This window comes from Poecilia latipinna, unplaced genomic scaffold (assembly GCF_001443285.1).
Source record: "Poecilia latipinna isolate Pla-1442-1.1 unplaced genomic scaffold, P_latipinna-1.0 Scaffold1805, whole genome shotgun sequence".
Classification (NCBI taxonomy): domain Eukaryota; kingdom Metazoa; phylum Chordata; class Actinopteri; order Cyprinodontiformes; family Poeciliidae; genus Poecilia; species Poecilia latipinna.
Window position 1 is genome coordinate 76272 of NW_015114421.1, and position 16594 is coordinate 92865.

Below are 16594 nucleotides of genomic sequence, written 5' to 3' on the forward strand. Positions count from 1 at the left end.
AGAGGGTTAGAGTAGCTGATCAAAGAGGCTAATATAACCAGCAACCTCAGTACACATAAGTTTGCACATCAGGTTTGACCTGGTATAGTCCATTGAAATCAATTAATAATGTATTTGACTGGACTGGAGGGAAATGTGTGGGTTTAAATAAGTTCATGTGACTTGAATGAAGTTCAAATGTGACCAACTTCATATTTCAACTTTTAGATCTTGAGTTGGTTCTCGTCTCAACCCATAAAGGCTGCAAAAAAGTATTTGTTCTCCACTCCTCGTCTGCTCCTTACATTTTCTGAGCAAAGATGACGACAGAGCTAATTTTTAAAACCACCATGTGAACAGTAACATTTCTAAAACGCCACTCAGTGAGTGTTTCTTTTGACATTTTCCAATCCAGCATACTTTCATGACAGATCAAGGTTTGTAGCTAAAGAGGATAAAACAGAGCAACTTTGCTGAAGTTGCTCTTCAATCTTGAGGCCCAAATAAACATCAAATCTGTCTCAACATGTTGCAGAAAATACAGTTTTAACTTGCATCTCTGTACTTCCTTTGACTTTTGTCTGGTTCCCTCAATAACAAAATCCACTATATAACACTCACCTAAAATAGATAACATTTTAAAATGTCCAATAAGTCACCAATCAGAGCCTATAGATTTGTACATTAGCAGATTTCTTAGTGCTTTTTGTATTTTTACAAAATACTTCTACTTTATAAGACCCCACCTGAACAAACTCTATGCCATCTCTTTAATGTACCAAGTATGCAAAGTTTCAAAGAGAAACAAATTGCTGCAAACAAGTGAGGTCAAAGGATGCCACTCTTTGAGGTATTAATATTTTCTTCTGCAATAAGTAAAGTTTGCTCTTATAATAATTGTGAGAAATTGCAGTGCAGAGACTTTATTTAAAAACATGCATTTCTCTGTGTGGGTCTGAAAGGAACCCTGGGACTTTTATTTTAATTAAAAAGAATATTAGGCGCATTAAAACTCACATTTTCAGGACATGAAAGTAACCTAAATAAATACGTCTTTGAGGAGGAGGAGGACTGCTGGGTGGCTCCAAGTGACTCATAATGCACCTATTTTCAGTGGGGCCTTTGTAAATTTTAAAGTGCTTGCTGAAATGTCGGCAGTCGTTTTTGTGCATCGAGTTTTATTAATACGGGAGGCAAGTTTTCACCGTTTGATTTATTGCTGCACAAAGCGGCGATTTAACACAAATAGGCTGCTAAGATTTCAAAGTATCTGGCTCTAACATAAAACCTCCAGCTTCTCAAACAACGGGGTTAAGCAACAGCTGATTTTGGTTAGTCCAGGGAAAGTCTAAAGAGATGTGAACATGCAGAAACAGACTTCAGATGGTTCATTCTTGTAAGAATGCAACATAAAATGGGACGCTTACATCACTTTACTCCTGTAATATTTAGCTGAAATCAAAATGCAGATTCCGAGTCTGACTCCAAGTGAATCTTAATTTTCTTTAAGAAGCAGTATTTTCTTTTCTGGTTAGTTCATCTTATTTGGCTGGAATCAATCAAACCAGCGAGCTTAAAGTAGCAAATCAAAAATAGATCCTTCTAAAGACTCATTAGAGATGCGCTTGTTTGTACTAATAACTGAGAACCCAGTAATGAAGGACTAATTACTGACTACAGAAAGCTTTGGGGAGTCTCTAATGTTTCCTGGGAGGACAGGATTTTCGTCTTTGAATCAAAGAACTACTGTTTAAAAGGTTCCGCCCCTTAATACCCATCATTAGTAATAACATGGTTACAATGACCTTTCTTTCACATCAATACATCTCCCTTCTCGCTCATTCGCCTTGCTCCTCGTTAACATCTCCATCGGTAACATCAGTCTTCACTCCCATTGCTCTTCTTCCACACCTAAAAACAGTCTGACAAACCATTCTGGCACTTCCTCGAGCTTGAGAGCAAAATGTGAGTTCGGTGAATGGGATTACTAAAATTAGAGGTGTCTAGTGCGCTGTTACAAGAAAAAAAAAAGAAGAAAAAATCAGAACAAGAATCAAAAGGAATGTCAGCTCCAGCTGAGTCAGATGTCTTCTCTGTGAAGTGAAGAGATGTTTCATAACACAAAATGTTTTATCTTTGTTCAAGTTTTAGCTGCTAGCCAACTAAAATTAAAAAAAAAAAAAGCAATTGCTAGCGGCAATTACAGGTTCCCAATCGATTTTAAAGATTCTGACGCTAAAATTCAGAAAAATATCAGTGCTTTGAGATACAGTTTGTATATGAATTATCGTTAATTTTTCAATTTGTCCTGCTGTTTCACTGTGAATTATTAAATCGAGATAAATTCTACTCTCCAAAAAAACTAAACTTTCACACACACATGCCTTTGATGACATTACATAAGGCATAAAGGAAGTCAAAGTCTTTAATTAAATGTCTCCTTCAAAGATGTTTCCCTGTATCAAAATGCCTGAGCTGTACGTGAGCGCACGTTTTATTTCAGGAAAGTTTGACAAGTTTAAAGCTCGTGTGAGCGATGTGAGAGGAAGACGAAGGCAGACAGGAAGAGCCGGATGTCATAATCAATCAGATCTTAAGTTATTATTTTGAGCTGAGATGGTATGAAATCCAAACAGTCCAACACAATGTTCTGCATCATGCACTACTCCTGCCAAGAACTACGCCGATCTGTGAACGCACATGCAGGAGATCCTTTACCACTGCCGTTATCGTTGTTCACAACAGAGGAAAGGAGTGAGAAAAACCATCAATGCTTGATGCCAGAAAGGTTTCTGTGGGTAAGTTAGAGTATTGGTGTGGAGCAGCATGCAGTGCCACCGTTCTGGCAAATCAGTTTGCTTTTAAAGATGCATAATAGAGAATTTAATGTCAGGATTTGTGGGTGATTGTGGTGAGGATGAACGCTGAGACCCAGATAATGGTGACGATGATGAATTTAATGAAGCTCAAAACAGTCCAGATCAGGCAGCACACAGCTAATTACCGGTAGCAACTGAAAAGGCAGTGGACTGAAAACGAGAGCTGAACCAACACAGGACTTTACAGTTGGACTGTGGTGGCAAGCAGACGAATGACATAGGACAACAGGTGGGACTAACTACACAGGGAGGGTAATCAAGGAATGAGACACACCTGGGAAGCAATCAACGGGGAAGACGCAGAAACAGAGACTCAGAACAGAAACTGAACAGAGAAAAACCTTAAAATAAATACACAGAAACACGGATCATGACATTTAATCATAAAGAAGTGAGCATGGCTCCTCCCGTCTCTGAGCCATTTAATCCACGCCGTTATGACTTCATATAGTTTTTATCCAGGTTGGTTTTCTCAGAGATACACAGCGCTGAACTACGGTTCCATGGGGGGCAATAATGAATAGTTTAATAATTAGAAGTTTAAGCTTATCCTCCAAAGGAACTCAACTAAAATGAAGGATTTTTTTTTCTTTTTCAACAGAAAATGTTTTGTGCATTTTAATGTTCCCAAGACATGAATTGTCCGAGTAGGGAAAAAAACAAAACAACGAATCTGTCCTCACTGTGTTTCTTTAAAAAAAACGTGTTGTCATTTTCCTCTTCTGCTTGTGGTTGCTGTTTCATGTATTAACTGTGTTTTTGGCAACACCCTTTAAAAGGGACTGTTATGGTCTCTGTTGACATGCACAGCCAGCATAATCACAAAAACCTGAACTGCACACTACAGAGTCCTTATGGATCCTAGAACAAATGTGGAAATTTGCAGGCTTTGCCGGTGAAGACAACAGACTTGGAGGAATGAATTAGGTCTTACAAGAGTGGCAATTTTACAAATTCTATCTGTAATGGAAACTTGTGCATACCAGTTCAGAGGACGATCATTGCTATCATCACCATTTGCTCCAGTGTCCACGTTTACGGAGGAGTTATCAAAGTCAAACGTTGCCTCAAACAGAAATGGTTAAGCCTCCTGCAGCTAAATGTAATTAAAGTTCCTTAAAATCCTGGTGGACATCTGTCAATCAAACAGCCCACTAGAGTCAGCTGAGAGGATCGATTATTGTGCCTCTTTGGATCTCAGTGAACTCCTCTGGTGCAACATGCTTCTGTATCTCTAATGGAAAATAGCTATTCTTATTTAAATCTCAAACTTCTGTGTTGTTTCATCACTTATCTGGAAAGCTGACCGTTGACTAGTTTTCATCACTTTCTAGATAAATTTAGACATAACCCTCACCAGCTCTACCTAACCCGTTAACAGATTAAATTAAGAGTGCTGACAAGTTAATTTACAATGAATCTGTTTGAAAGCCTCTCTTGAACATCTCACTTTTCATCCTGCTTTCATTACCTCAAGAAAGCACACACTCAGTTTGTCTAGTCTTACGGTTTCTTAAAATGTGTGTGCAGGCAAAAGATTCTATTAAGATAAAAGGTGCGTTTTAAATTAGGAGTCAAGGAATGGGAACGTTTTTTTTTTTAGTGAGGCTTTTAAATTGTTTGCTTTAGTTTAGCATAAGGGACTCTCTCAAAAGTCCCCACAAAGATAGTGAAACAAGTCTCTGCGTAGGCCGCTGTAAAAAAGGGTTTCCAAAGCCAAGTGCATGATTGCCATGGCAACAAGCATATTTTAATGTGTCAGTTTGGGCCATTATGGTGCGTTTGTTGTTTAGCGGTTTGGAGCCCAACCAACAGCAAAGATCTCCTCTTTTATTCATTATCATCCCTCTCATTTCACAGTTCCTCCACTATGTGGCACATTTCATAGAAACAGTGTCAACAGTTGCTAATCTGGCCATTTCACACCACTGTGCTGCGAAAGCTCTCGCCAGGCAGCGTACGGAGAGGACACCATCGTCTGCCAAAAAAGCTACGTGTGAACTGGTTCATCCAAAAAGCCTGCCCAGTTTTCACAGAGCAATCAGGGTTTTAGATCACAGCACATGCTGTGGCTCCAGCAGAAAAACGTTTGGCTGTTTGTTTTTACATCAGTCCGCCTCTGGAGTTTTTTTTTTTTTTCCTCTCTTTCTGGTCTCTCCTGCGTTTCACTTTTCAACTGAAGTACAGGGCCTTGCAAAAGTATTGATAACCCTTAACCTTTTTCTTATTTCACCACAACTGCAGAGTGCGTGACCTTTCAACTCTGGCTCAGAGAAGGAGGTTTGAAAAGATATGTCTTCTTCGCCTCAAACGACTTTGCTAGGTTTTAGATTCTGTCGAAACAAACTTTTATTCCCTCGCTTATCGTTTGTTTGCTTTTTTGTTCTGAAGAAGCAAATGCTGACCTTGAGCAAAATGTATGTATTGATCACTAATGTGTGAAACTGCTTAGTCAAGAAATAGTTATTTAGGTTGCTGACATTTTTGATTCACAGGAGTCTCTCAGACACCTAAAGAGGATGATTCTCGGAAAAGCTCTCTTGTTTTTCCAAGTCTGCTTTTGATTAGCTGACCAGTTCCTTCTGATAACCCCTGACCCAACACCAAGACAGGATCTACCCACCCAAAAACGCCGCTCAGACCGTAGAAACAACCACACGTCACTGCCACTGCAACGTCAACACAGGGAGAACCACCACCAACTCCAGATCCGTCGTCACCAACCAACCAATCAAAATGTCAGCGACCTCATGTGCCCCCAACCAGCAGCACCAGCAGCACCAACATGCCCCAATGCCAGCAAACCCAAAGAAAAACCTCTGAAGTTTAGACTTTTCATTTAACCCTCGTTACTCTAATACACATGAAAAAAATCCAGTGCAAATCACCCAATTTGAGACGAAAACACACTTGTCAGAGATACAGTTGTGGAGAAGTTTAAAGCCAAGTAAGGCTATAAAATAACAGATAATAATAATATAATAAATATAAACAATAAATAATAAAACAATATACAAAGCCTTGCACACCTTACACAGAAAATTAAAACAGTGTGGAATGGCCTTTCATGTCTTCCAAATCTGAAAACAGTGGTAGTTTTTGCATGAATGGTGCCCTGGGCGAGCTCTCCTTCTTCCACCACCAACCAATTAAAAAGTATTAACAGAAATACATTCTTCAATGTAGCGGGTGCCAACTTTTCACCAACTGCACATGCAAAACTATAATGGAAAGATTTAAGGCACCACTAACAATCTGGTGCTTGTGTGCCCCAACTCCGCCCTGGGCAACTGCCCACGATGTCTAAAAAAGTTCAAAGAGTGCAAATACTTTGGTAAAAATGACAAAGTGTGAAACACTTTCATTAATACATGCCTGTGTGGTTTATATGTTTTGCATCTATAAGCATACTACACTAGTGTATTTACCATTCAGGTGGGAAGCAATCTACCGTTTTACATAGAGTGTGATCGTGTTCCCAGTGTGTGCAGTGACATTAGAAAACACTGACAGCTGCTGTGACTGGGCCACATGCACCTCGAGTGTCTGCACACAGTGAACTGCTTTAAAAAGCCTGCTACTGCAAAAAAAAAAAAAAAAAAAAAAAAACAACAATTGGTTTGGGGTTTTAAACTTTAGATTTAAAAAAAGAACAAAGANGCAGATGTCTGGGAGGATTCACTGGCCGGAGGCTGGCAGCTGTTCAAAATGATAAACAGAAGCAGTGCAGGTGCTTTCTGCCATCCTGACATATTTCAGATACTCTAATGTTTAACATCTGCCCCTATGAACAATGTCTCTGTTTTCATGGTGGGCAGATGCAAAGCAAACCTGGGTTAGAGATTTTCTCAGAGCGTTACTGTCAGCAGAGAAGAACGCAGCAGAGAAAGTTTAGGGCACTCTGTGGTATCGCCTCTTCCTTTCCCATCTCCCTCTCTTCTGTCTGTATTTTCTTGTGTTTAGTTACACACACAGCACAGAGCAGAGCCTCTAGCCTATCATCATCCATCATCACCAGCAGTTTTCAGCGTCATCCGCCTGCTAAACTTTTAATGAGGACAACTGAGCTTGCATATCAAGCTGGCTACAGAATCTGATAGTGGAGTTCCAGTTCATCCTTAGTAAGTACTAGTTATAAAGTTAGTTTGGCCGGGTTAAAATTCATTCATTCATTCATTCATGCAGATCAATCCTTATGCAGTCAGAACAAAGTTCCCAGCTCCAACACGAAGTTGTTCACAGTATTACTCATATTTGTCTGAGATAAACTTTAAATGTCTATTTGCCATCGGGTAATGTTGTTTCGTGGCATCTGTTTTTCTCAATTGTATTTGCTCACTAACTGTAATTTATAATGGCTGACTCTACAAAACAGCTGCTCTTATTTACATATTTCTAGGTTTTTGCTGTCGGAAAACAAAACGACTCTGAAACTCTGAAGTACTGGTGCTCCTCTTATGTGTGTAACTGCAGATACTTATAACTCTTTTATTACCATTAAGCCGGCATAGAGTAGATTTGCTATACTTTTGCCCTTTAAACCGTTGACACAAAGCTTTTATTGTGCTTTACATTTTATTGTGCAGTAAAAATGTCTGACTCCAATTTAAAGCTCCCTTTTCTCTTAGAGTTTTGAACTTTGTCCAAGTGTTGGGTTTTCCAGTAGAAATGTTTTAACAGATTTTTACACAAAGATCAATCCTGAAATTTACAGTGGCTATTATGAGCAAAGCCATAAAAACTTTCCAGCGGGCGTTGGGGGAAGCTGATAAAATCTTGATGAATATTCGAAGTTTATCAGTTTAGTTTTTAGTATTTCAAAACTTTTGTTTCTGGTTCTGAAGCTGTTTGTAGTTTAAATATTAGCATTTTTCACCTTATATTTGACAGTTTCTGACTGTAGTTGGTTAATCATCACGTATGAGATATTCTTGATTTAATACTTAAATCTTTAGTTTCGAATTAAATTCAAAAGTTGAGAAATACACAAAAATCTCCCGATTTAAAGAGTAATAGGAACATGTCTAATTCTTTCAAACGAATTCAAACGTTAATAGATTATGACTGATTGGTTATTAAAATGTGAAAACAAAGATTAGACATTAGATCAGATGAAACAGATGGAGAAAAAAAATTCAAATTTGCACAGTTAATATATTGTCAATTTGAATCAAGTGCATGTTGCACCCCACATTTGGTAAATTTGTTGCTGCTTGTTTGCTTATAATAAAAAGGTGAAGCTGGACCCATCATGCCTTGACGCTGTTCTTATGATATTGATATATTATTACCAATATAAAGCGACAAGCCCCGAGCTACAGCCGGGTCGATGCTCAGTCGCCTGCCTGCTCTCATTACACCTCAGGCAGTATCACAGCTCACTCACATTACACACTGTCTGGACTGCCTCAGAGTCCAGACAGTGTGTAATATAAGTCCAGGCCATAACCAGGTCCAGCCAAGATACAGTTCATCATAGCATTCTTAGGAAAGGACTATAAAATTATACACATTTGTCTTTATTGTGTCCTGTTGCCAAGGGGAAATGAAAATGAACAGTATAGTGCTTTGATGTTTAAAATAACTCACTCTAAGAAGTCTTAAATAACAGGTTCCTGCTAGAATATAATAGTAATGAGCATGATGGGTATTAACATATATTCATTTGGTGTTTAAATTATGAGGAAAATAAATCGACTCGCTAATTTACATGTCGTAATGCCCACATTTTATCATTTCTAGATTTCTGATCAACACCAACTGCTTTCGCTCTCAAGTCGGATTTGATGTGATAGCACTGTTTGGAGCTTGTAAAAAAAAAAATGTAAAAAAAAAGTTTATAACACAACAAGATTTTAAGTCTTGAGGCCCAAAGAGATAGGAAAGCAGAACTCAGCTGAGCCGCGGCACCGTGGAGGTCAGATCCAACTCAGACGCTCTGCCCACACTGCAGAGCTGTCTCTCCCTGCCACACAGGTGGAGAAGTGTTCAGGTGTGTGGGAGAGAGGCAGAGGAGAAAGAGCGCTCCTTCCATTCTGAAAATACAGTGCATCTTAGTGCATCTAAGGGCAAGAAGGAAAGTTTGTGCGGGACAACAAGCGAAGGAGAGGAGTATATGAGCCAAAGTAAGAAACCAAAACACCGAACAAAAACGAGGATTGTAGAAAACATCTGAAACCTCCTGATTCATTGTAAATGTGAGCATAAAGACTAAGGATGAAGTTCAAAATGTTTAGCACTCAGAAGAAAGTGTTGGAAGAAATTTTTTTTTTAAATGGCACAAGGTGATTTCGTCCAAGGAGGATGCATTTTTTGTTTTAAGGTGGAATAATCAAACATTTTGCAAACTGATCATTAAGGAAGGCTAAATCATGTGGGATCTTGACAAAGCTGTCATTTATTTATTGATATTTACTCGCGAGTGCTTAAATCACCAGAAACACAATGTTCATAATCTTCATTAATTGGCTTTGCGAACGGCACATGAAAACCAAAACTGGATCTCGATTTGTTATGTTGCCTTTTAGAACTAATCTGAGGGCTTATTTATAAAATAAAACATATGATGTTTGACGTTCTTTCTAGTTCATTAAAGCTTTCTTAAACTCAAACTCTTTGTGTTGAGTATTAAAGTACAAGGAGTAAGATCAAAAATCATTTTTTAGATTCAGACTGACAGCTACGATTTAAAAGACTTGAGCATAAAGGCAAAAACAAAAAATGTGGACCGGTAAAAATGTTTTCCAACCCACTGAATCCAGCACACACACAGATCTCTGACCCACGCACTCACACCCACACACACACACACACACACACACACACACACCTGTACTTCATGCCAGTGTGTTTGCCGGTCGACTCCTTCAGGGAGATGTGTCGGGGAGTGAAGGAGCCAAAGCTACGGGCAATGATGGCCACAGTGCGGAACTTGGCCCTGGCCTGGTTCACCACATTGGGGCTGGTGGCGCTCTGCTTGCTGTGGTCCCCATTGCCCCTCTTCAGGTTGTGGTCCGTACAGGCGATGGACACCTGCATGGCTGAGCTTCAGGCAAACTCGTAGGAAAACAGTTGAGGAGAAAAAAAGAAAACTGACAGGAGAACCTCAATTCCGTCAGGCAGATCTTCTAAAATATGTTGGTTTGTCGGAGTCTCTTTCCTTTTTTCCCCCGCCTATTTTCTTCTGTTCCTGTTACTTTTGGAGTTCTTCGCAGTTTTCCTGTGTGTGGATTAAGTCCTTATTTGTTCACTTGCAGAAGCTCCATCTTCATCATTTGTTCTTTTAGGCAAAATAGTCCTTTTCTCTTTCTTTCTGTGCTCAGATTGAGCTTCCCATCTTCAGTCTTTCCTCTCAGAAGACTGACTGCAGAGCAGCCAAAATCCTGACAAGAAGAAGGACTCCTCAGTTCTTCTTTGGATCCTCAATTTAGTCCCTCATTGGTTCTCTCTTCTCTTGCGTCTTGCCTCTGATGTCGAGCTGAGGGATTTTAGCCACGGAGAGGAAACCAGAGAGACAGAGAGAGAGCGTGCTTGCAGAGGGTTGGCAGAGGAAGGAAAAGGGAAGCAGAGAGAAGCAGAGACGCGATCCAGGCGCTGCGCTCTCCCTGGTCTGACTGTGGGAAACCGTGCGCGAGGGATGGCATGAGAGAGAGAAAAGGAGAGGAGGGTAAAGGAGGAGGGGACAGGGTCAGAGCACGGAGAAGGAGATGGGGCACAGATGAAGCATGAACGAGGTGGAGGGATGGGTGGCGGGGGGGTCACGCTCAGGACCTGGGAGGGTGCACACTTCCGACATCAGCACTTTTTCCGTCTTAGCTCTCACATGCTTCCTAAATTTCACTGAGTTTCACTAATGTGCATGTGCCCCAGTTTCCCCACGTTTCTCCTCTCCTCAGACTCTCCGTTTGATCTGCACTCAGTGTTTTGGGTGCTCGGCTCCTTTTGACGTCCCCTTTCTGTTGTCGATTCTGTGAGCAGGGCAGCTCCTCCATCACAGGCAGCGAGGAGAGAGAAGTGTAGTGCTTCACACTGTTTCTCTCCATTACTCACTCCTACTTGTTCTCCCTGCCACTCCACCTGTCTCCTTCCTCCTCTCATTGTTACAGTGTTTGACGGCCTCCCTCCTATTTTCTCCTCCCCCCTCCCCCCCCCCACACAACAAACCAATTTTTCTTCCTTATTACTACACAGCAAGTCTTTTTTGTTGTTCTTTTATCTAGGCCACGCTCTTTTTGCTCAAACAATTATGCACAGGTCGTGCGGAGATGTCCTGCCATCATTTGGTTCAGGAAGGAGATTATGTTTGCCAGAGACAAAAAGTCCCATAACAAAAGCAAAAGGCTTTGGGAAGTCACTGACCAAAACTGGTTCCAGAATGTCAACGATTACAACGATTGTTATTTTTGGCGACATGTCCATCCATCCATCATCTTCTACTTAGTGTGGAGTCGGGTTGTGGGGAGGAGCCGCCTAAGCAGAGAGACCCAGACACTTGGGCCAGCTCCTCCAGAGAAATCCCAAAATGTTCCCAGGCCAGTCGAGAAACAGTCCCACCAGGTTAGGGTGCATCCATTGACTGGCTCCTATTGATGTGAAGAAGAAGTGGCTCTACTCTTAGATATGGAGCTTCTCACTCTATATCTAAGGGAGAGCCCAGATAACCTGCACAGGAAATTCTTTTGAGTCTCTTGTAATCACAGTCTCGTTCTTTTCTACCCAAAACTCGTGACCATAGATGAGGGTAGGAACGTAGATCAGCGGGTAAATCGAGAGCTTTGTCTTTTGGCTCAGCTCTGGATTTACCATAACGGATCCATACAGCGCACGCATCACTGCAAATGCTAAACTAATCCAGTTACCTGTCTCCAACTCCATTTTTACCTCAATTGTGAATAAGACCTCACGATAAAGGGGCAATATTATGTATTACTCCGGCACATTGTGCCATTTTACAGCACAATTAAGGAACTATGTTTCATAACTTAAATACAAACTTACTTTGAAATTTCATGCCATGAGATTTGCCTTTGTCTCTGTAAGCTTATGCTGTTTACAATTGTTCTGAACAATTGTAAACAGTCAGTGTTGGACTGAGAAGTAGCTTGTGTGATAAGCTCAGTAGACGTGCAGTGTTTGATGATTGCTGCTGCTAGTCTGGAGGAGCTGATGAGTGGAAGAGGAGTGGGGAGAGATGCTCCAAGGAGGCATCTGCATAGCCTGAGCAAGGGCTTAGGCACATCTGAATGCCTGCCTTGGGTTATTCAAAACTTTCCCAAACGTGCATGAAAGAATCAAAGCAACACTTCATGTACAGTTTCTCATGAAGGAATATTATGATATGTAGCTATGTATGATATGTAGCTTTAAAAAAGTTGATTTTACATAATAACCTCCCCCCCTTTAAGTGAGGGCCTCGTCCCTAACCCAGAGAAAACACTCTAGCCCTTTCTGGCTCAAGACCATGTCTCTCAGATTTGGAGATGCTGATTTTGCTCTGACTATTTTTCTCCTTCCCTCTGCCTGTGTCTCTCAGTACAGCTGTTGCACATCTCCTAATTTCCTCTGCCAGTTCTCTTCCCCAGCTGTCTCTATTCACCTGCAAGTAGCTCCTCTGGTCCTCATGCCATTCTCCACTACATCCTCAGCATAAATAACTCCCTGTTCTCCAATGGTTCCTTCCATTGCACTCTATGATTACCTGTGATATTTTCAATTATTCTTCCTCTATTCCTTTCTGTGTCATGTCAGTTTTGAGAGGGTTCTCCATTTGTGCCTTGCTGTAAGTCTGTTGGATTTATCATTAAAGAGTCAACTCTCCACTTCCTCTGGTCGTCCTGGGTTCCACCTAAGACTGCACGTTTTTGTGTCCTATGTGTTCTTTTATATGTAAATCTTTGATTTCAACACACGATAGACACAAGCATGTTATTTCAGCAGCAGGTTAATCTCGACAAAATCCATGGATTACAAATTGACTGCAAAATTCTGATCAGTGCACCCACAGCTTTGCAACATTCGAATGTGTCTTTCCCCAAAACCAACATGTTCCCTGCGTTTTCTGCACATTCACACGCATGCAAATGCTTCAGAAGATTCATAATATTCTAGTAATATTCTAGTGGTGCTGACACAAAGTAATTATTTTCCCAAAATCACAAAACAAGCTGCACATGCAAGCCCCAAAGGCAGCATTGCATCAAAGATGGGAGGAAAAAATGATAGTTGAGATCGGGGGAGGTGTTAAGATGTAAATCTAGAGAGAGTAAAAGATTTGGACTGAGGCCATCCAGAGCTGAAAGCAGAAGAAANACCCCCCCCCGGTGGTTCCCCACCAAAGGAATTTTTTAAAAAACCCTCCCAAAAAAAAAAAAAAAAAAAAAAAAAAAAAATCACAGCATCTGCTTGTGAGTTTTAACATTAGCATCTAAAGAAGATACAAGTATCTAAAGAACAAAGTCAGGTCTAAAGCCTTTAGAGATCCTGAGTAAAAGTTAAAAATGTCGGCCTTCACATTCGATTGAGAGCTGTGTCATTAACAAAAGCCAATGCTGTTCTATTCCCACAGCATAATGTGCCTTCTATACAGCAAATTTTAAATCTGTACCACATTCAAATTCAATTTAACACAACAGTGAGTCGCTGCTAAAAGTGGAGTAGATTCTGTCAGTCGCTAACAAGCAGAGGAGCAAAGGTGTTAGTCAGCAAACTGCAGAACTAAGGTGGAAAATGAGGACAAACAGATTCGTGGGGGGATTTCTACAACTTTTAACCAGTTATATTGCAAACTTGGTTACATTAATAATGTATTTAGAGATTAGAATACCTCTAGCGTATTTAGAATATTATGCAACAAACCAATATGAAATATACATAATTAGGAAATCATGGATGCATAAAAGGAAAGCATCCAGGATTTTCACATCTTCTACAATTAAAAAACAGAACATTTTGACATTTATGTCCAGCCCCACTGAGTCAATATTTTAGGTTTGGAATAAAGCCATTCTCTGGAATTAAACCTGCAAGTCTACAGAGTTTGTGCTTACCAGCTTTGAAGTTCAAAAAGCTTGAAATTTCACCCATTTTTCTTCACAAACCAGCTCAACATCAACTTAGATTCTTAGTTTAGTTCAGGTCTAGGCTTCCCAGAGGTTTATTCAACTAACTAATGAACATGGTTTGCATTAAACTATTTAATTTAATTTAAAAAAGTTTTAGATCTACGTCTGGGGCCATTGCTCTGACAGAAGGTAAAAATCAAAGGCTTTTTCTTATCATCTTGTTTGACATCTCCCTATGGAAAACATTTAGCTGCTTCTCTAATTGTTGCTCTACATGCCACCCCTGACACACATTAACTGAACTGTTGTGATTTAATAGGTTTCCAGTTTAGATGTAACATGTTAAAACTGGAAATTAGAATTATTCACTTTCTTGTCTCAAAAAATACACGTCTGAGGTTGAAATGTAAGAACTAGGCAGACAACTTCAAAAGGTGTTCATGCCTTTGAAAGGATCCCTCAGAACATACACACACATTTTTTTTAAACGTTGAATGTTGGACTGAATATTGCAGACTGTGCGCTGCAATGTTTTTTGTGACATCCGTGTGGAATAGTTTACATCAGTGGTGTCCAAACGTTTTGCCGTTTGCCAAAATTGTCTAGTTAAAAGCATTCATGGGCCACACATAATAAGGAGACAAAAAGGGAAAACTACATTTCTTGTAACATTTTTTTTATCTGCTTAATTACACGTTAAACTTGTAAGATTTTAATTTCTAATTTTTGTAGGAAAGGAGTCTGTGAATCATTGCCAATTCAAAACATAAAACACTAAAAGTTGTTGGTCGCAAATAATAGTGAAACTTAAAAAAAAAAAGATCAACACCATAACATATTCAATTGACGTTTTCAAAATTAAAATAAATAATAATAAATTAAACCAAAAAAAATAATGAATAAAATCTAGAATGCACAGTAAATCACTCAGAACAATCACACAGAAATAAACTGAGTCTACTAATATGAAAATCGAACTGATTCTAACAGTAAATACCACATCAGTCAACAAATGAAGACAGGAAGTTATGGAAAATGAAGACGTCTCAACGTCCTGTTTCCATGCAGGACTTCAGATTCTAGCATGTCAGCACGTTATCACCGCAGATGTCTGGGAGGATTCACTGGCCGGAGGCTGGCAGCTGTTCAAAATGATAAACAGAAGCAGTGCAGGTGCTTTCTGCCATCCTGACATATTTCAGATACTCTAATGTTTAACATCTGCCCCTATGAACAATGTCTCTGTTTTCATGGTGGGCAGATGCAAAGCAAACCTGGGTTAGAGATTTTCTCAGAGCGTTACTGTCAGCAGAGAAGAACGCAGCAGAGAAAGTTTAGGGCACTCTGTGGTATCGCCTCTTCCTTTCCCATCTCCCTCTCTTCTGTCTGTATTTTCTTGTGTTTAGTTACACACACAGCACAGAGCAGAGCCTCTAGCCTATCATCATCCATCATCACCAGCAGTTTTCAGCGTCATCCGCCTGCTAAACTTTTAATGAGGACAACTGAGCTTGCATATCAAGCTGGCTACAGAATCTGATAGTGGAGTTCCAGTTCATCCTTAGTAAGTACTAGTTATAAAGTTAGTTTGGCCGGGTTAAAATTCATTCATTCATGCAGATCAATCCTTATGCAGTCAGAACAAAGTTCCCAGCTCCAACACGAAGTTGTTCACAGTATTACTCATATTTGTCTGAGATAAACTTTAAATGTCTATTTGCCATCGGGTAATGTTGTTTCGTGGCATCTGTTTTTCTCAATTGTATTTGCTCACTAACTGTAATTTATAATGGCTGACTCTACAAAACAGCTGCTCTTATTTACATATTTCTAGGTTTTTGCTGTCGGAAAACAAAACGACTCTGAAACTCTGAAGTACTGGTGCTCCTCTTATGTGTGTAACTGCAGATACTTATAACTCTTTTATTACCATTAAGCCGGCATAGAGTAGATTTGCTATACTTTTGCCCTTTAAACCGTTGACACAAAGCTTTTATTGTGCTTTACATTTTATTGTGCAGTAAAAATGTCTGACTCCAATTTAAAGCTCCCTTTTCTCTTAGAGTTTTGAACTTTGTCCAAGTGTTGGGTTTTCCAGTAGAAATGTTTTAACAGATTTTTACACAAAGATCAATCCTGAAATTTACAGTGGCTATTATGAGCAAAGCCATAAAAACTTTCCAGCGGGCGTTGGGGGAAGCTGATAAAATCTTGATGAATATTCGAAGTTTATCAGTTTAGTTTTTAGTATTTCAAAACTTTTGTTTCTGGTTCTGAAGCTGTTTGTAGTTTAAATATTAGCATTTTTCACCTTATATTTGACAGTTTCTGACTGTAGTTGGTTAATCATCACGTATGAGATATTCTTGATTTAATACTTAAATCTTTAGTTTCGAATTAAATTCAAAAGTTGAGAAATACACAAAAATCTCCCGATTTAAAGAGTAATAGGAACATGTCTAATTCTTTCAAACGAATTCAAACGTTAATAGATTATGACTGATTGGTTATTAAAATGTGAAAACAAAGATTAGACATTAGATCAGATGAAACAGATGGAGAAAAAAAATTCAAATTTGCACAGTTAATATATTGTCAATTTGAATCAAGTGCATGTTGCACCCCACATTTGGTAAATTTGTTGCTGCTTGTTTGCTTATAATAAAAAGGTGAAGC

The 16594-nt window shown here is 39.6% G+C and overlaps 1 protein-coding gene across 3 annotated transcripts in view; it reads right to left on the bottom strand.

The window, feature by feature from the left end:
* The window catches only part of kcnab1a (potassium voltage-gated channel subfamily A regulatory beta subunit 1a), a 113342-nt gene that overhangs the window by 58421 nt on the left and 38327 nt on the right, over positions 1 to 16594 (bottom strand). Inside the window, exon 1 of one of the 3 annotated variants that reach the window (XM_015014319.1) lies at positions 9688 to 10826. The exons of the other annotated variants lie outside the window; for them this stretch is intronic. Coding sequence (XP_014869805.1) covers positions 9688 to 9896 — 209 coding nt within the window. The 5' untranslated portion in view covers positions 9897 to 10826. Of the gene's footprint in view, positions 1 to 9687; positions 10827 to 16594 lie in introns of those variants that run through there. 3 annotated transcript variants of the gene reach the window in all.